The following is a 23,369-nucleotide window of genomic DNA, read 5'->3' as shown; positions in this document are numbered from 1 at the left end:
CGAAACGCATTCGACCAGTTGCTGCTGCGCCGGAAGGACGTGTAGCGAAACAGTCGGACAACCCAGAGAGACCGAGAGAGAGAGAAAGAGAGAGGTAGAGAGCAGGAAGGAGGGTCCGATGGGCTGGTACCCACCCGGCTGGAGGTGGCACAAGGAGGTGGGACTCTTCGCCTCGTTCTCCACTTTCAGTGGCAAGTCCGAAGAGGCAGTCACATCGCGACCGCTCTGAGAGCCAGGCTGCCCGGCCACCGCTCGGCCACACACTTTCCCGCCGTAAAATTTGCGTGTGTGCGTGTGCGTCGTCGACAGGCGACGGTCGTCGCACTACCACCTGCGGAATTCCGCACGCGGGTGTTGTGGTGCGTATTTTGTGGAAGAAGTATATGCACATCCCCCTTGTGTTGTTTATACATGCCTATATACGTGTGAGGAAGTGGGTGACCGGAAGCAGAGAGATCTGAGGGATGGAGGGAGCGACGACAGCGATGATGATGACGACGGAATGCGCGCTCGCGCGATAATAGTCGTCACCGACTGGACACCGGCTGATGATTTAGACACGTATGTTCGTGCTACGTTTTGCTCGTGGTGATTGTGCTGTTATGGTGATTGTTACTGGTGATTTCGTTTGATTGTCGTTCTCCGTTTCGAGAGCCGACGACGTCCTCTAGATAGCGGCTGCAAGAAGCGGTCGCCGTGCGAAAGCGTGCGCACAGATTTCGCGGTGCCTTCGCGAAAGAAGACTTTATAGGTTTCTTCATCATGTATATTTTAGAATATATCATGTACATAGTTTTCAAGTCGATCGGTCGGTAGGGGTGTGAATTGCAAGGAATCTTGCACGCCGGGTTTTATCTTAAAATTGAACGCGGACAAATGACGGAGCGGAATTTATTATTATTATTATTATATTAAGAAATATTAAGGAAATTTAAAAATAAAGTTTTATACTCCTAACTTAAGTTCCTGAGGATGGAAAGAAGCATTATATTTGTTTTTTGTTTAATATAACTGTTCAAAATGATTTAATAATTAGTGAGTTTTTTAAATTATATATTATTTTTAATTAATTTCCTTTTTAATTAATTCCACGTTATAATATTTATAAATTTAGCTTTTGCGATTATTATTATTATTGCAAATATTACTTGCTTCGAAGTTGATACCATTGTTATTGCAAGATTCACTGTTTGATTTCCGTTTGATCTAGTCTCCTCATCATCGTTTTCGTCATTTCCGCGTGTGTGTAGATGTTTTGTTATCTCCGATTGTTGATCCTGTGTTAATTGGTTCGACGGCAATTTACTAGTTTTCACAGGACTAATTCGGTGTTTGCAGGACTAATTCGATATAGATGTAATCGACACACGGAAGAAAGAAGAAACGCGATTATGCCAAGAAAGTGGACGAAATTTACTTGAAGGTACTTTTTGCATGAGAATTGAACTTCTAATACTGGTAAAATTAAAACAATTAAATAATTACATTGATTTTATAATTTTCGATTCTGCTGCGGAGATGATATTAATATTTTCACAATTAAAATTACTCGAAAAATCTGTTGAAAGATTTGAAGTATTTCAAATCTGATATAAGAATGGATCCCTCTACATATCGATGCTGAAGATCTCCTTTGAAATAACATGTCAAAATTTGCGTAGCATGAAGATAATAAATATATTTTTTCTTGAAAACGAAACTAATTTGTTGCTCTTTTTGTAGCAAATTTGATCCTAGCATTTTTGCAGATGTATCATAAGCATTTAACATTGGAAAAATCAGAGAACAGGGAAACATTTGTTTACTGTTTGCATTTTCTATAAATTTATATGGTTTTTAAATTTATATGGTTTTATTTATAGAAGTTTTAATAAATCAAACAGCTAATATTTTAATGTGTAAATAATGATGTTTACGTACTCCCGATTTCGAGCGAAATACAACAAAGAATTTATATATTGGATAATAATTGGAAATCAGTTTTAATTTATTCATTACGGCTCAAGATTCACGTAGTTGTGATAAAATTAAATGGATATTTTTGCAATATAAACTGATATAAACTGATAACTTTATTCGTAGTATTATTCGGCGTGAAAGAAAAGCTATAGCGTACATTTTTGGTAATATAAATGGTAATGGTTACCGGAATTCTCAGATTTTCTAATATTTAATAAGAACCGAGTTCCTTTATTATTATCCTTTCTTTATTTCATGAAAAGCATTATAAATTCATACACGCGTATTTTTAAACAAACATTTTAAACAAACTTAGCGTTTTTATAATAATGTGGCAAAATTAAATTTAACGCAATCATCAAATAATCGCAAAACATAATGATTGGCGTATAAATTGAACATTAATTAATGTTATTCGAATATTGCATCGAAGAATAGAAAATCGTTAAAGAAATTTCTGATCCTTGAAAACGGCGTGTCGAACTGTTCGCCACGCTATTCTGAAGAACCGCGCGGCGATTTCGGATAGGATACAAGAAGGTGAGTCGCGTGCGCGGTGGATAGGGGTGCAGGTACGGCGGGTTAGGGCAACAAGAAACGGCGCGACTCGCATCGGAACAAGCGGCTCTCCCCAAAGTAGAAAGCAAGGAAAGGGTAGTTCGCGGTCCGCGAGCGTTGGTTGGAGCGGCGCGGGACAAACGTTGGGGGTGGCGAAGAGGAGAGCGAAAGAGAAAGAGAGACGGTAAAAAAGAGAGAGAGCGAGAGCGAGTCGGTTTGTACGCGTGAGGAGAAGGGCAGGAGGGGAGAGCTAAGTGACGGCGGAGAAACCGAAGGGAGAGTGGGGAAAGGAAGAGGGTGGTTCGCACATGAGAGAGAGAACGAAAGAGGGAGAGAAGTAGAGCGGGAGGGAAGACGGTTAACTCGTGAGCGAGCGAGCGCCTCGTGGAGAAAGAGGCGCACCGACTGCTCGAGGGGGAGGAGAGGAAGGTATGTGAGGTTTAAGGAGCAAGAGGGGCGGGAATCTTAGGAGGGGCGCCTAACGTCACACAGCGCATTCACTCACCGGCCGTCGCCGACGCCGCTCTGTGTGCCGCACACGCAACCCGCACGATACGGTCAGTTCTCTCTCGGCCACCCCTTCGCGCGTGTGGCGCGCGAACACACGCATTCCTCACCGGCTGTGTCTCCCCCGTGTCTCGTTGCCCGCGCAATCCTCCACGTATTCCACCCCCTCGTGAATTCATCCCCAGTATCCCAAAAGCGACTTCGTGCAACTCGGAAAGCCAGTGTTTACCCGCGCGGTGTTTACCGGAAATACACGCGGCGAGAGTAAGCGCGGGGGTACCTTACTGTTCGCAAGTGCTCACGACACGTTTCCTGATTGTTTGGTGTGCGGTGTTCCACAATGTGCTTACACGCCAGGGTGCTCTAAGCGCGTGCACACACATGGAGTGTCCTAGCCGAACTGTTTTTAAAAAGAGCGGCACGTGAACCGGCCGCCGCCATCTGCAGGGGATAGTTCTCTTGTGCAATTTTGTGAACTCTCACCGAGTCATACGGTGGGTGATAGTGAGGGAAATCAGCTGACCGTTTTAGGGGTGCCGCATTCTTCTAAAACCTAGGAGACCTCCCCTTTTATGATCTCGTTTTCTTTTTTATCATTTTTCTCTAATTTTTAAAGATTCTGCTAATGTATGGTGACATGTCTTGTGTATCGATATCAGTAAATCGAATTATTGTAAGATCGATTTTTACGAAGTTCTTATAGATCGCTGTTTTCATTTCTGTGATTTCTGTGATTTGATATCTTCCTTCATATAAATAATCGTCTTTGTTATACATGAATGTATTGTTGCTGTAATTATTTATTAATATTTTGCTCTTTGATTATAATTAGACAAAATCCAAATGTACTAATAGTAATAAAACATTTTCTATTCCTTATTTTTCCGTGTCACATTTTCTTTAACATACTTATGATGAATACTCATGCTGTTTCTAGGATTGTAAATTTTTCCCGCGCAAAATTCCCGTGTCATCGACTGCCACCCTATGACATGTTCTTTTGTTACTTCGGAAGTTTGTTTTTGAGAGGCGAGATTGCGAAGATGTCTCAAAGATCACAAAGGGGCTCAACTGGCAATTACACTGACCTCTTTGGTAATTTATCGTGTTTCAATTTAGTTAGTGACATGTGTGTGGAGAACGCGGCTACGCAAATTACGACAATGTGCATTGTTCTTCCATGTGTTTCCAATTTCGGATTCTATTCTTTCAAAGTTTTCACTGTGGCAACATAATCGGCGAACATATACACATGTGTCAAAACATTTCGATGAACCGTTTATATCGAGATGTCTTGGATGAAACTCCTGACAGATTCTAAGCCATTGGCGGGATCAAAGGATTCTAATTTCGAAGAACGAGTCGCGTTAACGAAGAGGATTTGTGTTCTACACACTGAGGAATCGGACTCGTGAGATCCAATCGCAGATCTCTGAGAGTTCGATCAGATCACTCAAGCGAGACCGGTGCTTGAACCTTCAACTAGCAGCATCTATTGTTCGGATTTGTCTGATGATCACATTCAAGCCTCATTGCATGTCTGGTATTTATGATTACTAGGAAGACCATTTATGAATTCTTCAATTTTTTAACAATAAAAGTTTCTCTGATGTTCTATTCTTTGCCAGATCTCGAAGCTACATAATGATTGCTCCAAAGATATAATAATATAGTCATTCTCATATCTATATCTGTCAAGTACCAAACTGAAATTTTGTAGAAATCCAGTCCCTTGACTCGACTATCAGATTGTCGCATATTGCTAAATTTATCATGAAAATGCTAAATGGCTTGCAAATTTCATCGGTCATTTTAATCCTCATATTCGCAAAATATCGTCAAATTGCGAGCATCGATATTAATCCCGGCTTTTTCCTATTGCACGTCCGACGTTCCGTCCGACGAAGTTCGGAACGCTATGCATCGCGACGATTAAATGGTTCACGCGTGTAAAACGCGCAACGTAAAGCAGTCTCTTCGAGAGACGGAAATAAAAAAGGAGAATAAGCGAAAAACGGACACCGTGAGAGAGACTCGACGTAAATCCGCGCTTTTTCCGAACACGTGCGAGTTTGACAACAAACTTGCAGGGAGTTTTCGACGGCGCACAGTGACGTATCCCGGTCCGGCGGTTCCCTGGGATGCATCTCGAATCGAGCTACACAGAGAAGTATTTTTCTCCGTTCACGACTTCTCGTCAAAGCGGACGATTTACGGACGTATGCGTTTTAATGCCGCTTTCGCAGCTTTTGCGCTCGCCCGCGTGGTAAAAAGTAGACGATAGTCAGTCGGAAAGCGAGTTCGATTGTTTGATATCGCTGTGTGACACCGGAATTCATCTTTCGCATGTACTCTATCCTTGTTTATTGTTTGCGATTCGTTGTATGCACCTAGCTCTTCTACGAGAGGGACTGTTTACGATCGTAAGGAGGGCTGTCAGCCGGCAATTAATTATCCGATACCGATAGAATGCTCTTATTAATCGCTTATTTAGCGCGGATACCGATAGCATGATTCCGATTATTGGTGCTCGACAATCTAGGTGCAGGGAAAATCCCTTCATCTCACACGATATCGATTCTATTTCCCGCGATTTTCTAAGGTCGCGTGGCGCTGGTCGGGATACTCGTTCCACGTAGCAGCTTCTTCGAACGCAAATTGCGCGGGAGGATTCTCCTATATCATATGCAGTATTTGTATTTTTTTCATCGAACAATCATATTTTATCTCTGCTGTGTTATTGTTAATTTAATTGCGTCCCGAGAGATTGATCGAAAGCGCTGTAGACGGCTTTTTAACTGGATGCAATCTGCAATGAAAAGGGATCGCATATGTGCGAGTGACGTAACGTTGAGGAGGAGCGCGCTCGTTTCGGATCATATCACACACTCACACACGTATGCCTTTCGTATTATTGTATAATTATGTTTTAATTATAAAATAAATGCGCGAACATGCGTTGTCATTGGTCTCGATTGAGACGATTTATGCCGCATACAGACACTTAGAGCAACGTACAGAAATTCGAGGGTCATTCATATGTGCGAAACATGCTGTATTTATATAGCGTATTTTATTGACGTAGAGAGGAAGAGAGAGATGGAGGAAGGACGAGGGAGGATGAGGAAGGAATTGATGCACGAACTAATTAAAAACGTATTCGCGATTTATTAAGTACAATTCGCGTTGTTGATAGCATCGACCTAATTCGAAATCGTACATTTATACAGAAGCATTACGAATTAAAAGGATGAAGCAAAGGTCTCGTTTATAAGTGGAGCGTGTTTCTTGACAAGTTCGCGAATCGCCGTAATTTAGCAGATGATTGATAGAGACGAGTTACTCCCAGATAGTGTCTTCTAGTAGCTTTCCAATCCGATTAGCAGCGATGCAAAATATACTTGATTAATCCCGAAAGAACGCCATGATATATTTGTTGCAATTTTATCCACCAAAATTGCGTGGATGGGTCAGTGCGATTGATATGATTTTCATATTTGCATTTCATATCGCAGGGCGTCATGTGATTTTGCCTGTTGATTTGCAAAATCAACAGGATTTCTTTTCTAACATCGATTATCATAGGAAGCGGGCAAACCGTAGTCGCTATTCTTTTCTTCTTTCAATTACCCTTTTTTTACCAATCACGAAATTATTCATCAACTCGATCGTCGATGAAGCGAGTATCGACGCTGCTAAATACTTTAGAATCGCTCCAAGTACGATTCAGTAATTATTGCGGATTCGGCCGGATAAGTAATTAACGCACGCGTCATCTCGAGAACAGCACGTATCCGTTGATTGTCTGTCTTATGAGTGACGATAATGTTAGCTTGTGCCACACAATGCGGACTCTATAAAATCGTATGCCCGATTCTTTATCAGGAAGTCACGTGCCTGCGAAAGAAAGAGACAGATTAAAATTATCTTCCGTAAAAAATTTCTAGCTTTCTGCAAGATTTGATACAATATCTCATTGTATGAAAATAAATATGCAGTTAGTCAAATAAGAACGTGTACCAGCATAATTTTCAGTCCGTAAAAGGTAGACCTGAAATTCTTGCGAGAGTTAGAGAGCATCCTTTTTTTACGAGAACGTTTCAGTTATTGTTGAACTTTTGGCAGGGAATGATTTATTTTCTCATAAATTACATACGAATCGTGTTTCGCAACCATATTCCTTTGTAAACATCCGAAAACTATTGTGAACAGCCGGACATACATAAAGCACATAAAACTTCTTAGAAAAAGAGTATACAACGCGAAACAATTATTTAGACATATTCGCCTAGACATATGGAGATTTTTGCCGCAAGAATACGCTGCCAAGTTAGTGGAAAATATCTCTTGACGATATCGGACAATCATTGACAACGGTGGCTACTGGACACATTATTAATATGAAAGCAGTTTAGTTTTAAGCGAGTAGAATGGATATGTATATTTTCAGTTTTATATAATAAATTTTTCTATAAATTAAACTGGTTATATTCTTCTTTGACAGAATGTTACATAGATATACAATATTTTTATACAATATGATTTTGAAAACAAGATATCTTTTTATGTCTATAAAAATAAATTACTCGATCAGTGATAGCAATCATATGAACGAAAAGAGTCTCTGAGAATTCCGGAATCCGTAGGATAAATGAAAACGTGCAATATAATTAAAAAGAACTTACCTCTAAGGTATAAATTCCTATAATGAACCGTGAAATTCACGTACACATGACCTTCATGTTTGTCATGTTCCGAGCATGGTATTGTAAAAACTTCCTAATAATCCAGCTTGATATTGATGTGAGTCGCCGTCGCCGTAGATCCTCCGAAACTCTGAGCGACGAGAAAAGTCGAGATGCGTCACTTCGAAACTACTCCTTGCACCCTCGCGACTTTCGCAACGCCCATGCTTCCGTTCGTCTCCGTTCATTTCCGTTCATCTCTGTTCATCTTCGTTCATTCCCGTTCTAGAAACTATTCTGTTTTAACCAATCATGTATTTTTCGGATTTCAGGAGTACAGCACAGTGCAAAGTAGTGACGAACAGAAAGGAGGAGGGGCAGTCTTCGTGATACCTGCATGGTACATTCGTACACGTGTATGGAAAGGAAAGAACCACGTCGGACCACGAGGACGCGGCACGAGGGAGAACGCGGCAGAACAAAGTGGCGGCTTTGCTAAGTCACCAACTTCCGACGTTAACGGCGGAAGAAAAATGTCGAGCGTCGGGGAAAGCCCCGACAGGATGCCCCTGCAGTCGCACTATTCTCTACGTTGGCACAATCATCAGGCTCATATACTACAGGCGTTCGAGGCGCTGCTGCAAGCGGAAGTGCTCGTCGACGTGACGCTAATCTGTGCCGAAAGCAGTTTTAAGGCCCACAAAGTTGTCCTTAGTGCCTGCAGGTAACTCTACTGCAAAAGTAGGATTTTATTTTATTGGAATTTTATTATACTTTCTATTATTTATTTGTTCACTTATCATTTAATATTTATTATTTAATTTCGTTCATCTTTTATTAGATGTACAAGATAATTCGATGCTTTTGCCTTTGATTAATCATAATTCTGCTTTAAATTTAGATATTTTCTCACCAGTTTTGATTGATTTTGACGTTCCAACCTTAAGGTGTAAAATGCTCTATATAGTTCTATATAACTTGGCAAAACAACTTAACTTCACAGAACAGAATCATATGAAATATGATGAAATATGGCGTTAAGCACATTGACAATGCATTCTTTTCGCTTTCCAATTGAAAAAAATGCTACCAAGGGTGCAAATATGATTTCAGCTTTAGGGGAAGATGCTGTAACGTATATCTGTAAAAGTAGAATGCAGGAAGTTATCATAATAACGCTCGACCATGTGTTGCAAAAGGGACAAATATTTATTTGTCAGGATAGGAAATTCTCCCTTATACGAATTATTCACCGGACCCAGTTCTTTCAGATTAGTACTTATTCTGATCGCTGCAACATCACCTGACTGACATATGCTTTGAAAACGTGAAAGAGGTGCAAAACTGCATCGATGATTTTATCGATTCAAATTGTAGTATATGCGCGAGGCGGATTGATAGCTCGATTGATAGGGACCGGGAGGGGGAAAAACAAGAGCGCGCAATATATAGAGAGAGAACCGAATACGCCGTATGTCTGGACAGATAGTGTTAATAAAGGTTATACCTAGTTACGATCTGGTGTATTATTATTAAGGCAGGAGCACAGACTTTTGCATAAACGCATACGTTATCCGGTCGCTATACTAACTTTTTTGCGAGCAACCCGATTAAACATAAAGTTGGAGTTATAAATAGCTTAATAGACAGAACTATATTACTTTCTGACAACAGATTCCACGCGACCAATATTGACATTGTTACATCTATTTTAAATAATAATTGTTATCCGCTTGACTTTGTCCACAGACACTTAATGATACGAATGACAAATATTGAATATAGGAATAGAGATAAGAGCAATGAGAACCCGCGCATTGATACCGAACGTAAGAGAGGCTTTATCACTATTCCGTATGTGAGAGGCATTGGAGAGAAATTGTGCAAAATTCTTACACGCTGTCATCTTTTTGTTGCGTACACTATCCCAAATAAGTTGAACACATTAATCAAACGTGGCAGACAGTCTTGAGAAGGGCCAAAAGACGGGCGTTGTCTATAAGATCAGTTGTGCGGATTGCAACGTTTGTTATATAGGACAGACGAAAAGACACCTTGACGATCGCGTTAGAGAACATAGAGCTGACATAAAGAAGAGTCCAGATTGTTGGTCGGTGGTCAGCAAGCATAGTTCTGGTATTAATCATTGTTTTGATTGGAGTAACATTAATATTCTTCACCAAAAGGAACATTTAAGAAAACGGGAGATAGCTGAGATGATTTTCATCAAAAAGCATGAGAATGCTATCAATTTACAAAGGGATACAGAGAGCCTACCCGTTACATATGATCCAATCTTGACAAACATGTTTTCCTCTTAGGAAATTTCACTTGCTTGTTGGCTTCCACCAGCTACACACGTGTTTCGACGCAAGTCTGTGTTATATTCATAGATATATTAAATCTATGGTTATATTTCACATTAAAAATTTTGTTTGGTTAAGTCTGTTTCTGCCAGTAAGTTTCGTCTGTTTTTATTGCTAATGATTTGTTATTTATACGTTATTTTATGGTTTTTCTGTAATTAATTTCTAGAAATCGACTTATTTATTTTGACACTTGAGAAGGACCCGATGAGAGGTCAAAACGTTGTGTGATACGAGTTTTCAATTAAATGGCCAGTGTTGGTTGAAGTATAATTCTTCGTCTACAATTAAAATTGTCTTTTTTAAATTAATGTTTAATTTTAAAAAAGGCATCGAATTAATTTGTACACCTTATATATTTTATTCATCATTTTATATTATTATTAAATCATTATCTTTTTAGATTAGACAACACGTTGTCCTAAACTTTGCATGTCCCAACGTGCATCTGATGATCACAAATCGTCACCTGATTTGTGTCCCTTTTACGAAGAATTAGGAAAGTCTTGTACAATTAGATCATAAAGTTCATAATTTGCTTCAAAATTTTTTAATTTTTATACTGGTAAGTACATTATGTGTGAATTATCGTATTTATTATATTATGTTCTTTGCCGTCTTTTTTGTATGTAATATATGTTTATTCTAACGCATGCAAAGTTTAGGGGTTGCACGCAGTACATTGATACAAATGTGTTTTTTACATAAGTTACATAATGACGGTAATTTTTCAATATAATTATAATATTATGATATTGCATGTGTGCGAGGGCGTAAAATCGTACGTAAAAAATAATCTTTTATCCTTATCCGCAGTAAATATACATTTGCAATTAAGATTCCGTGTTCTTTTTACAGTAAAAATCAATTAAGTCACTTTTATATTTTTTGTAGATTGCAAAATTTTGTTATTTCTGTGAATATGAAGGTTTGGTTGTACATCGATGAACAAACAAAATTATTATATAATAAATTTTCATGGCATCAAGAAAATACAAGCGCTACGACAAATATATTTAAAACTTCCTAGTTTTAAATACTTCCTAGTTTCGCATCTTTACATATACGTCTGGGGATAAGAATTTTTTGTGCTACTTGTCTCTCTTTCATATTTAGATTAAGCACGATCAATCGAGTTTTGTTGATCGATAGAAGTATAGGGATAATGTATCCTAAAGAAGCAGTACGTTCTGAAACCAAGAGTAGTTCTTGCGCTCAAGAGTCTTTCTTGCTTGAGAGAAATTTCTTCATCGCTCCTTCCTTCGTGGTTTACCAGTCGGCTGTGCTATACACGTCGCCACAAGCTCTTCTCGCTTCGCGCGGTACGTGTGACGTAAAGTTGACAACGAGCGAAAGTCTTGTACCATCCGATTGATTCGCTGTTGCTCGATCGGAGAAGGAGCGCTAATCCTTGCGGTAAGTTTTTGCTCGCGGTTACTAGCCACCGTTCTGTCTTACTCAGCGAAGACACGCAACGTTCTTTGCTAGGAAGTGTATAACGTTATGAACGACGGGATATAAAGATTCGTTGGACGACTATGCCGTAATATAATCGATTTCGGAAAAATACGCTCTTCCTGAAGAATTTCTAACAAAATTCGAGAAAACGAAGATTACTCTGCATCCTAATCCATGTTCCGTGTATCCTTATTTCTACTCGAGTACTACTCGAGCAATTATACGAGATCGTGACTCGTCAGATAGAGTTTTATGTTGCAGTCCCTTCTTCGAGACGATATTTGCGGAGAATCCATGCAAGCATCCTGTGATCGTGCTGAAGGACTTTACACGTAACGAGTTATCCGCACTGATCGACTTCATGTATCGCGGTCAGGTGAAGATTCCACAGGACGATTTGGCAGGCCTAATTAGGGCTGCTGAGTGTCTGCAAGTGCGCGGACTGTCATTATCGGAACCTAGGCCAGTTTCGGTGGAACCGAGACCTTCGTCGTCAGCTTCAACACCGATGCACGATCTCGGTCTAGGCGACTCTCCCACGATAGAAGTCGCGCGACAGGACACTACCGAGGAGGACGACAACGCGTTGGAAAGCACATCGTTGAAGGAGACGAACACCGCAATGGAGCAGTTTCAATCCACGTTTCAATCCACGAGGGACCACCGGATCAAGATGCCGGCCACACATATCGGCCACATGAACTATGGTATCCGAGAGGGTTGCGGTTCGCCATTGATGCCGCGCCGGAAGCAAGCACGTCCGCGCCGACGATCCAGCGAACTAGTGCCGCAGGATCTGAGCAGGCGTTCCACCCCGCCGATCAGCTCGAGTCCGCCGTCAAACGTTCTTAATCTCAGCGGTAGTCAGCAACAGACACAACAGCAGCAGCAGTTGCAACAACAATCCCAGCATCATCAGCAGCAATCCCTCAGTAGTGCACAAAATCAGCAACAGCAACAACATCAGCTACAAGAAGATATAGCGGAGAATCTGTCGATGAAAAAGCCTATATCACCGAGTGGACTGGATCAGCACCACGTAAAGACAGAAGACAGCGAAGCGACGAATAGTCCGCGCGCTTCGCCGCTCACGGGAACGAGTCTGTTGCATCCGGATGGTCCCGTACAAGACATCTCGGCGGTAGCGGCGGCAGTCGGTACGGTTGCACTGCCGACGATGTCGTCGTTGTCGTTGTCGTTGTCGCAACCACATCCTCCCGAGTACCTGACAAGCCTCGGCCAGCTAGCGACCCAATGGCTGCCCGGGCATCCGCAGAGTCAACTGCCGCTGCCGTCACCTCAGGGTCACCATCCACGCGAGGACAGTCCGCACGGGTCCGGCAGATCCCATCCGTATCAGCAACAGCAGCAACAAGATCTGTCGATGGTCACACGACGTAGTAGCTCCATCGCGGCGATATTCACGCCACCGTTGGACGGCGTGTCGGCCCTTGGTGGCGGACTTTTTTCTCACGCTAGCACGTATGACAGAAGTCTCTTCGGCGACCCGCTGTTCGCGGATAACTTTAAGCCTGAAGCGCTAAAGGGTATCGTGAGCACTTCCAATATCGGTTCACCCACCAAGAAGGCGAAGAAGCATCGAAGCGACGGCGAAGTGTCGCGTCGGTGGAACGATCACAACACTCGCGCACTAGCCGTGAACCGGGCCTTGAGCAGGCCCAAAGGGCAGCACAGCGCGCCGCGAGGAGGTCCGCCCAGGTCATGGACGAATAATGAACTTACGCAGGCGTTGCAACAAGTCTGGGCAAAAAAGTTGACCACGTCGCAAGCCAGTCGTATGTTCGGTATCCCGTACAACAGTTTGCTGATGTACGTGCGTGGCAAATACGGAAAGAGTCTGAAGCTTGAACAGCTGCGGAGGGATTGCGCCAACGCCAACACTCCCGAAATCATGAATACGATCAACAATAACGTCAAGTCCATCCAACAATCACCGCATATGAGCCACGGGCTTTCCTTACCTCTGCAGCATCCGGGGGACAATGGCGGCTTCTCACATCGTTCTCTGATATCTCAGCCGCAGACCATATACCCTGACTTCATGCCTTTTCCCTTGCCAGTGAATATGGTGCACGTGTTACCACCCAGCGAGCGGAAAGCGCTTGGCTTCGAATCGTCCGCGAATCCAAGCGGAGACGGTGGCGGCGTCGGTGGTAGCGGATGCGGAGATGGAACAGGTAGCAGTGGTCTCGATCTGGCAAACTCGCAGAGCAGCGAAACACCGTCGCCGATCGTCGATCATCATCATCACGAGGCATCGATGCAGCCGCAAACATCGCAATCAGCATCCGCGTTGCTACAGCAGAATGGTTCCGATTAGGACTGGCTGCACTGGTACGTTCTTGTACGTTAATATTAGGTGATGATTGCTTTATTTACCGTCGCCCGCGAGGAGCAGCGGATGTTTGATTGATTCTTCGGCTGCGAATGTCGTGCATGTGTTTGTGTTGGTGGGACATTCTCGTCAAGGTTTCATTCCAGTATGAAGAATTTATTGTACAAAAAGACGTTATGTGTGACTTAGGACAACGGCAGGATCCGTGTCCCGAAATAAATAAGGACAACGCTCTCTCGTGTATTATGCTATTTAAAATTTGATAAGATGTTAGTAACAGATAATATATTGATCAACTTTATAAGACAATAATGCAACCGATGCTAGGATGCTAGGATGCTGTTTATTCAATTCGCGGTAATGAGCTCAACTTGTCTTTTATTTCTTTTAGTCTTTATCTCTTTTATCCCTTGCTGACTGGTTGCAGCAATGATATTTCTCTCGTTTCTCTTGTAGCAATGGCTATTCTCTTGTTTGATATCACTTTTTTAAGCTGCTCGCTATTAATTTTTTTCTACAATAAATTCTTCATCGGTATGAAACTACCGGTACACCGGTCGACCTGGATGCGACAATATACGTCTAATCGGGGGTGAAAGATTTCTGTAGAAAGTTTGAGAAAATTTTGATCTCCTGATCTTACAAGCAATTTTGCATGCCACAGTTGAAGAATTAATCGGCGGAGTTGATCGGTGTTGTGAAGAAAACTCCCCTTCGCGAAACTCCTCGTCGTAGGCAAACAGGTTACATAGATTTACACGCGCGTGATATTCTCCACGAGACACATTATCCTTCACAAGACTGACTTTTACCAACTGACTCGCAACTCTCCCAGGGTACACTCCCGATAAACATATTTGAGCCACGCTTAAGCGTTCAGTAACTGCTCTCCGCTCGTTTCTGTGCTTGCCATTTGGGTTTCGTCGCTCTGTCTTTCTTCCGTCGGTAGTTGGACTGGGTATACGCATGAGATTGTTGTCCATTTGGTTCTTGATAGACAAACTCGTCGGCGAGCACAATTCGGAAATTGATTTTTAATCAGCATTATCCACTCGACAGATTTGCTCTCTAAAAGTGGCTCTTGATAGTACATCTCTCTTGGACTTGGATACGGGATTGAGAATAGCTTCGCGAAGCGACGGTTCGACCAAGAGGCTAATTTTGCTCATCAAAAAGTGAGTTCTGAGCAAAATCTTCGAGTGTACATCCCGCTTCGATGTTAACGACGCGCCCTTTCATTCAGATTCGGTCAAGTTTGCCGACAGGTGCAGAAGATTGTCGTTTTGTTTTATACGACGTTACCGATTTCTTCGGGGAAACAGAACTGAAAATCGGGAGATCTTTTCACGCGAATGAAACGACGTCGACGAGAATATCGTTGCCAGCGCAGCCGAGAAAGTTCTCGCCTCACTGCTACGAAATAGTTCCTGTTGCAAAAGCGATCATATACCAAATAGTATTGTGAATGATTGAAAAACAGCATGACGTCCATTTTACGGACTTGCGATCATTATAAAAACTCACGCAGCCCGATTATCAGGATAACGGACGTTTCGAACGAAAAGTGGCGATCGTATTCATAATAGAACAAACCTGAAATCACAAAAAGAGAGTTTTTTCAGTAACAAGAGAAATAACGATTAAGTAACAACACGTACGTATGTTGGGAAGCTTGCTTCTGCTTTATCTTTGACAAATGAGAGAATAGAATTGTTAATTATAGCAAAATATTTTAGTATTTCCTAGTGCAGAGATATATATTACTGAATACTATTATTATCTTTTTTTATATATTTTTTATATATTTTTCTCATGAATATAAATAAAATATGTTGTATTTGGATCATTTAATGAGACAGAATTATTTAATCTGGTCTTTTTATATTTATATTTGTTTTTTTTGTTTTATTAAAATATTGATGATTATTAATGCAGAAGTTTCCAAATGCATTCAAGTAAAGTGATGAGATCTAGCATCAACACAAGAGTAATTGTCACTTTCGCGCGATTCGCCCGCGATCCTTCTTTTATTTTAATAAAGGAAAGTCTTACCGAATCGTGCGACGGCCGTGGATTAATTAATGCGATAATAGCGAACTCTTGCCAATATTTACCGTTTGCCAACCCTCGTGAACCTGATCTGCCGTCAATACGGTTGCTCCGATGTGCATAATTTTTTAGATACTGATACAGTATGCGCGAACGACGCGCCACATCTGTAAATAATATTTTTAATTGTTGACTGTTTTATCCTGCTCGCCGCGAATTATTCTGTTCTTTCTTTTCGCGACCTGTCTCTGCGACGTGGTTTTCTATCTAGCGTTTTTAAAGATCAGACTACTCTAGCAGAATGAAAAATTGCGCGATTTGTCGAGACGCGAACGACCATCTCTGGCTGACTCGTTGCAAACTAATATGTCGACACGGAACGAGGCAAGCATGCGCGATCGCCAGCCTTGACGAGTACCGGAACGCGAAATGCTTCTTGCAGGAATTCAGGATTGATAACGATGTGATTCCGGAGAGTTCAATTCTCGATGACATCGACAAAAGACATTTGCGTGCATTTAGTAGCATCGAAGGCTGAACTCACGCTAATCTGAATATTCGGAGATACAGGAAAAAAAAGAAAGAGAACGGGAAAATGAATACGGAGCAAAAACAATGAACAAACTTTTAATCGTAGACCACAATTTCACAATATTTCGACAACCAGACGGAAGCGCAGGGTAACTAACACATCAGGGATAGCCACAGACAAATCTACGATAGATAAAGAAAATGCTACATATTAAACTGTAAAGGTAATGGTAAATTACATAAAGTTATAATAACGATACGATAAAGATTTCGTTAAAGAGATTAAGTGAAAAGGAGGGAGATGAGGAAAATCGGAGAGATAAAAAGTGGCGAAAAATGGCAGAGATAAGAATGATATAGTAGGATTCGTTATGTCACACTCCTTGCTACTCCTAGAGAGAAACAAGATAAGATATATTATGAAATAATAATACTAATAATAAAAATAAATAATAAATAGTAACTTAAGTAGAGCATAAACGAAGGAGGAAGCGTATGGGTGCGACATGGGGTTTGAAGTAAATATTAGAGAGACCACAGGCTTTCGGCCCTCATCCCCAAAACAGCCTGTACAATACAAACTGATATTATTATTGATTATTAATACTATACATATATATTATATATACAGGGTGTTTCAAAAGAGTTTATAACTGCTTCAGCGGGCTGTACCGTCGGTCCTCGTCGCGCTTGGAATCATTTGCTTGCGCAAAACTCACCCCCAAATATTACTTCTTTTATTCCGACTTTTAGAATTCACGTTAGCATATAATAATTTATATTCTAGTACGTAAGTGTAAAATACAAATTTACATAAATGCGATCATATTGAGACATTCACCACGAGTTGTTTGGTAGAATATCTGTTATGCATTTTATCGGTCAAATCATTTGCTGTTTTTATATTGAAATAAATTAGTAACGATAGATTTGCATCAATGTACATTTAATGAATTCGCTATAAGGAATAGTTGGTTTTAAGCTGTTGCGTTGATTGTTAAGTTGCAAGCATTTATTGAAAGTTGAGACAATTTATAGAAAAGAAATCTGCAGTTTTCTGTTCCTTTACACTAGAATAATCTTGTTTAATTGAAATTTAAGTCGGATTTCGTCATTAATATTTTATTTCCATTTCCGTAAGTAGCCATTCTCATTTCCGTGGCTAATATCGAACTTCGTTAGGATGGCACTCGAGCAGCGGACGTTCAAGATGGTACAGCCACGTTGAAAATGGTTTTAACAATTTTTTATCCACTCTGTTGACGCGAGAGAAAGATTGAGAAACAGAGACGCATAAGAGGAATATTACGTTGTAACTGTATGTAACGACTCGCACAGACAATGACTGTTCGTATGCGTGCGGGAGTGTATGCAAGAGGTACATATATATTATATAATATATAGACATATGTGATATAGGCACCACATGTGCAGACTTCAGTATTATTTTGCAGTTTAACGGAAAAAAAACGATCGGTACGTTAGTTAGATACCTGAAATCTCGCGCCTTGTTTCGTTGTTCGTAGGCACCCCTTTAGGAGAATGAACATAAGAGAGCATTCGTCCCCGATCGCGATGTTTATCGTCTCTCGCCTCTCTCGCGAGAGGCGACGCGCAAAGCTTTAAAGGAGGGAAAAAATGAGGAAAAAGGGAAAAGAATTAAAGGTACTGTTTTGTGAGAGAGAATCTTAAGCATGAAAGGAAGAGAGAGAGAGAGAGCGAGAGAGAGAGGGAGAGAATGACACATGTAGGTACACAGAAATAGAGGAAAAGGAGCATTATCAGTGTCGCGCATAGGGTGTGGAGAGACGCGTATCGATTGGTTACTTTATTATCGCGAAGGGATATTACAACTTTATGTCAAGGGATATTACATACTTTATCAGAAAATAAGTTAAATTAAAATTAAAAGATAATTAGTTAAATTTAAATCGACGCGTTGTCAACTTAACATGTGAGTAACGACGGACGACGAACGAACAAAAACGTACGCGAAGGAAAATTTTAGACAAATTTGATTTTGCATTCGCGCGCTGTTCGTCTCTTGTTTGAATATTCAGCTATATGCTCGACGATCGGCATACGTAAAATAATTATAATTCAAGATTAGTCATGTAATAATTATTACAATTTATTATTACAATTTTGAATGGAGGCACGCACGTACGAAGCTATAGTAGCTATAGCTATAGTAGCTATAGCGGAACACCACGGGTTGTATCCGAATGTTGAGATCGTATATTTCCATTGAATGTTAAATAATATTATCTTGTTATTTTCATCAGAGACTTAAAACAGATAGATTTTATACATGTCCACTTCAAATGAAAAATGATTTTAAAAGAAAATTTTTACTCTGCATTGTCTTGTTATTATATCTAAGTATCATATTTTATCTGTGAATTATTTCTCGATTTGTTTATGTTTTACTTTCAAAAGCAACATCTCTACTCAGTTTTTTTTTTAATAATTGTTAAGTACTATCTAGTAGTATTCTAACTTGTAATCTTAAATTTTTAATTTCTTATTACGTTGCGCCGTTTTTGTCATGAATTGCATGTGATCGATTTGTTAAATCAGCATCATAAATCTTTTCAAGTGTGGATATGACATATCATTAATGTTGTCGTGACGCATTGTTGCTTCGGATTGTTAATACGTATATTTTATTTCACAAATGCCGTTGCATGATAGCTGAAAGGTTACAAGAACGCGTTTGCATTCTAATTTTAAGCGCAATCTTCTTTTATTGCGTTATGCGTTGCCTTTGTGTTAAGAACTGTATTTTCGTTAATTTTTAAAAGAAGTGTTATCGTTATTATTATTATCATCATCTTATCGACTGGCAATGTAATCCTTGCATCCCCATATGTAACAGAGATTGGAACTGATTTAATTTCTGTGATTTTAATATTTAATGTAACGCAGCAAAAACCGAAATAAAGAAAGCGCGTCATATCGCATCTGTTTTCTTACATTGGCAATATCAAAGAACGATATCACCAAAATTCATATTCCTATCTCTGATTCGCATGCATCGATAATATATGTGGTTTTCTTGTACATGTTGCCACACGATTAAATTATGTTGTACTGTTACAAATACTATCTACTTTTATTGGACACTGACTACTATGTTAGGCACTGACTTACGACTGACAAATGAGGCAGGATATTTTATTTTTACGAGACTCCGATCAGCGAAGTCACCATTTTAAGTTCCTACAATACAAAAAACAACTATAACACTCTCTGATAACTAAAACAAATCGGAAGTAGTATTATCTTACTTATTTTGTAAGAGAAAATAACGGACAGAGAATGAAAGTGGAAAAAGGAAATGGAAGCGTAGCGGTGTGAAAGTAAAAGAGAGAATGAGAATATAGAGAGTGAAAAAGATGAAGGAAGGGAGAGAGAGAGACAGAGAGAGAGAATGTTTAACAAAGAGATACGCCTCCACTAAATATTATTTTTAATTTCGTGTAATCTAAAATTGTACATAAAATCGGAAATAAATGCGCTGTCGATTATTTATGCGTAATACATAGGTATACATACTTATATATATATATATATATATTATACATATACATATATTTATCGATAATTGTGCATCGCGGCATTGTTCTTCGGATACAATCTTTAATCGAGAAGAAGAGACGAGAAACAGAAACACAAAAACGACGAAGCAAGCGAACACATTGTAAGAACACGTAGTTTCTGCGTCGCGCGTCGCATCGCAAAAACGCGGCACGTGTAACATCCGACATCATATTTTCATCGCATGATAGCGTTGTCGCTCCTACTTCCGCATTCGACGTATCGCACATACATTACAGAAATTCGTTGTTATCAGCGGCAACGCTGTTAAGCATGTGTTTCACGCCCCCACGCCGCAAATTCCGATTGAAGTGTATCGGCCGATTCGGTCCTGAGTCGCGAGACTTTCCCGCCGAACGCAGTTCAAACGGAAGTTCACAGCGTGCGATGCGAGCGGTCGTTGGGAGATGTCGCTTGGAACTCTCCCGGGGAGAATCCCTCGAACTTCTCCACCGCGAGGGGTTTATCAACCGGCGGCACATTCGAACGACCGAGACTCGAGTTACCGATGGCTCGTACAAGACTTGTTCCCACCGCAGCTTCTCTCGCAGTTGTTACTTGGCGGGATGGTTACTTGCTGCGGGATCTACCTTCTCCGAACGATCGTTTTCTGCCTTTTATTGTTTCCCTTCGCTGCGACCTGTTCGTGCATTATCGCCGACGTCGCCAACGCAGAAATCACGGTTTCGGACGTCATCAGAGACTTCACATTGTATAAAAAAAAAAACGCAAAAAGAAAAAACAGGAACCGGAAACGATACAGATGAAATAGTTACTTGCATCGGTTGTGCTGTCACGTAGTTCCTAAATCGCCCTAGCCTCGCCCCGAGCGCATGATAAAATGAAATACGTACGAGCGTATGTATGAATGAACGTACGTGCGATCGAGTTATTTCGGGGTACGGTAAACGATACGCCATCGGTGCTGCTGCTCTCGCGCGTGTGCTTATCGACGTTCTGATTATTATTAGCTTTCCGCTAAAAGTCGCTTAGGAGGAAAATCGAACATGATGAATTCAAAAATTTGTCATTCCCTTCTCGCGACATCACGTGTGAATGTTTTGTCGTATCTTTTATATATTTTTTAAAAGAGTTATTCCATATCATGGTAATGAATTTAATCAATCAATCAAGTTTATTACTTTCAGCTTTCGTCAAGAAAGGGACTTGGTTTATAATTAAATACTTAAACTCATTCATTCATGCATTCCCTACTTTTCTAATCTAACTACTTTACAGTATTCGCGATCGGAGCATTTAACTTCTTTTCTTATCCACTAAAAACCACTAAATCCACTTAATTTATATAATTTAGCCAGTTTACATTTTACATTAACCTGGTTAAAGAATTTAATCTTGTTTTCTAATTCTCATTATGATCGATCTTGGTCTCTCTTATTTCTCCGTCGACAATGACAGCTCTTTCTAGCTATTGTTTAAACGTGAAATGAGAAATGTCTTGTTTTGAGAAACTCATCCTTGCGCGTGATAAACATCATGTTTTATAAGAAGAGGAAGAAGGACATTTCGATAAAGAAATCTTTGCTGGCGTGCCAATGCATTGCAATTAGTGTCCTAATTTCGATAGGCAAGCACGATTCTTTTGGCGCAAAGGTGCGCCGTTTGAAACGACGGATATCGTCTTCGGTACGTATTTGCAAGAGCGAAAAGGGAGGAACAAAGACTGGTATTCTTACTTCGCTTTTAAGCGCGATTTAAGTAAAAGCGTCTGTCATACGCGAATTAACGTGTCGAGAGAACGCTTTTAGCTGAAGCCGTCTCCCCGAAAGCGTGGTATAACCGACGTAAAGAGCGACGCAACTATATATACCGTTTCTCATAAGAAGTGGAATATGTAGATACCGGTGGATCGTATTTTACCGTACGACGAAAGAGAAGTGAGTGGTGGAAGTGAAGTGGAAGAGATCGAGAGAGTGCGAGAGAGAGAGAGAGAGAGAGAGAGAGAGAGAAAGAGTGCGAAAGAGAGAGAGGAAGAAACAAGATGCGCTGATAAGATACAATGCGGAACATGATGAGATAGAGTAGCGTGCGATAATTATAGCAGTGAGCGCGTATGTTATATTCGAATGAGAAATATAGAGGGTGTGGGAGAGACAGAGAGGGAGAGAACGGAAGACCCTCGGTTATAGAGAGCGGAAACAGCACATCGCAGATTATAATATAACGATATATTTATACTAATTACAATTGTACCATAACGATTATAATACTACTTATTATATTATACAGAGCCGCCGCCACCCAGTATATTTTTTACAGGTTTACATTGTATTACAGTTTATAAAGTTTGATATACAATAAAAGGAACGATTACCTAAGCGCAGAGCGCGCCCGCGGCGGCAGCCGGCGCGTCCCGTCTATTTATAGGGTGGGAACAGCCGAACGATTAAGACCGCCGTGGCGCGCACTGCGTCACACTATACTACAATACTTCCGAGTGTTGGAGGATCGACGTTGCGAGAGCAGGCAAGTGTTATCTTCGCGATCGGCACGCGGATCGTTTTCCCGGGTGAGAAGCATCGTGACACGATATTGCCAAAGCGAGGCCTCTCCTCGGCGGGGGTGAACCTTCGACTTTAATTAATTAATTAAATTAACGGTTGTTAGTTTAGAGAGCACAAAGAGAGTCATACAATTGGGAGACCGATGGAGACCAGAAAGAGAAAGACCAGGTTCACGCTGCTGTTAGCTGATCCTTCACGAATGGACGAGGTTTTCTTTTTCACTTGTCGCGAAAAATCCGAAGAAGGGATCTCTAAACCCCGATGGAGTATTAAGGGACAGACGCGTTAGACACGATCGACCTCGAGACTCCAACACTCGCCGCCGATAAATGGATAAATGAACGCTACATAACTTGTGATACGTTTACCGCTGGTTACTACAGAGACTTCCTAGTCGATCCTACGGCAGGTTCGGCACCACTAGTTCACTCACGCACACAACTCAACGTTTATACGGATTTATTATTACGGATTTATTGATTAATCGAATTATTGCGTAACGGTAATTAAATTAGGTGAGATACTTAAACGCGCGGGGAGACTACAAAGCAAAACCAAGTGGTTTCAAGCGAATCAATTATGTACGGTGTGAATGCGCACACGAGGCTAGGACGAGGCTAGCTACCTAAACCCCACGTTCATTCTGCGGACTAACACGTACACATGGATTACACACACTCCGTATGCGGACACAGATACACACAATCCAATCGTATTCACTCTAAATCATAATAAAATCTGTACATACAATTGCAACGCTCGTCTCATTTTCTTT

The 23,369-nt window shown here is 40.7% G+C and overlaps 1 protein-coding gene across 9 annotated transcripts; it reads left to right on the top strand.

Annotated features, from left to right (window-relative positions):
* Positions 1-23,350, top strand: LOC105277196 (protein jim lovell). 9 transcript variants are annotated; one of them, XM_011335388.3, is made up of 5 exons: positions 1-751; positions 1,339-1,423; positions 8,042-8,433; positions 11,795-13,888; positions 14,949-23,350. In XM_011335388.3, the coding sequence occupies exons 3-4, from the start codon at positions 8,243-8,245 to the stop codon at positions 13,872-13,874; spliced, it is 2,271 nt and encodes a 756-aa protein (XP_011333690.1). In that variant the 5' UTR covers positions 1-751; positions 1,339-1,423; positions 8,042-8,242; the 3' UTR covers positions 13,875-13,888; positions 14,949-23,350. The 9 variants fall into 9 exon arrangements, with proteins under 9 accessions (XP_011333690.1, XP_011333691.1, XP_011333687.1 ...); XM_011335389.3 differs by having other exon boundaries at positions 1-561; positions 11,795-23,350; XM_011335385.3 differs by having other exon boundaries at positions 11,795-23,350.
* Positions 23,351-23,369: the final 19 nt, after the last annotated feature.

The sequence above is a fragment of the Ooceraea biroi genome, chromosome 3, assembly GCF_003672135.1.
Source record: "Ooceraea biroi isolate clonal line C1 chromosome 3, Obir_v5.4, whole genome shotgun sequence".
NCBI lineage: Eukaryota > Metazoa > Arthropoda > Insecta > Hymenoptera > Formicidae > Ooceraea > Ooceraea biroi.
This window is presented reverse-complemented; position numbering and strand designations above follow the sequence as displayed.

What these genes read in the sequence shown, in the direction of transcription:
- LOC105277196 (XM_011335396.3), top strand. Translation starts at nt 8,243, where the DNA reads ATGTCGAGCGTCGGGGAAAGCCCCGACAGGATGCCCCTGCAGTCGCAC. An exon ending in GTTGTCCTTAGTGCCTGCAG is followed by an intron (nt 8,434 to 11,794) that starts GTAACTCTACTG and finishes TTTATGTTGCAG; the next exon opens with TCCCTTCTTCGAGACGATAT.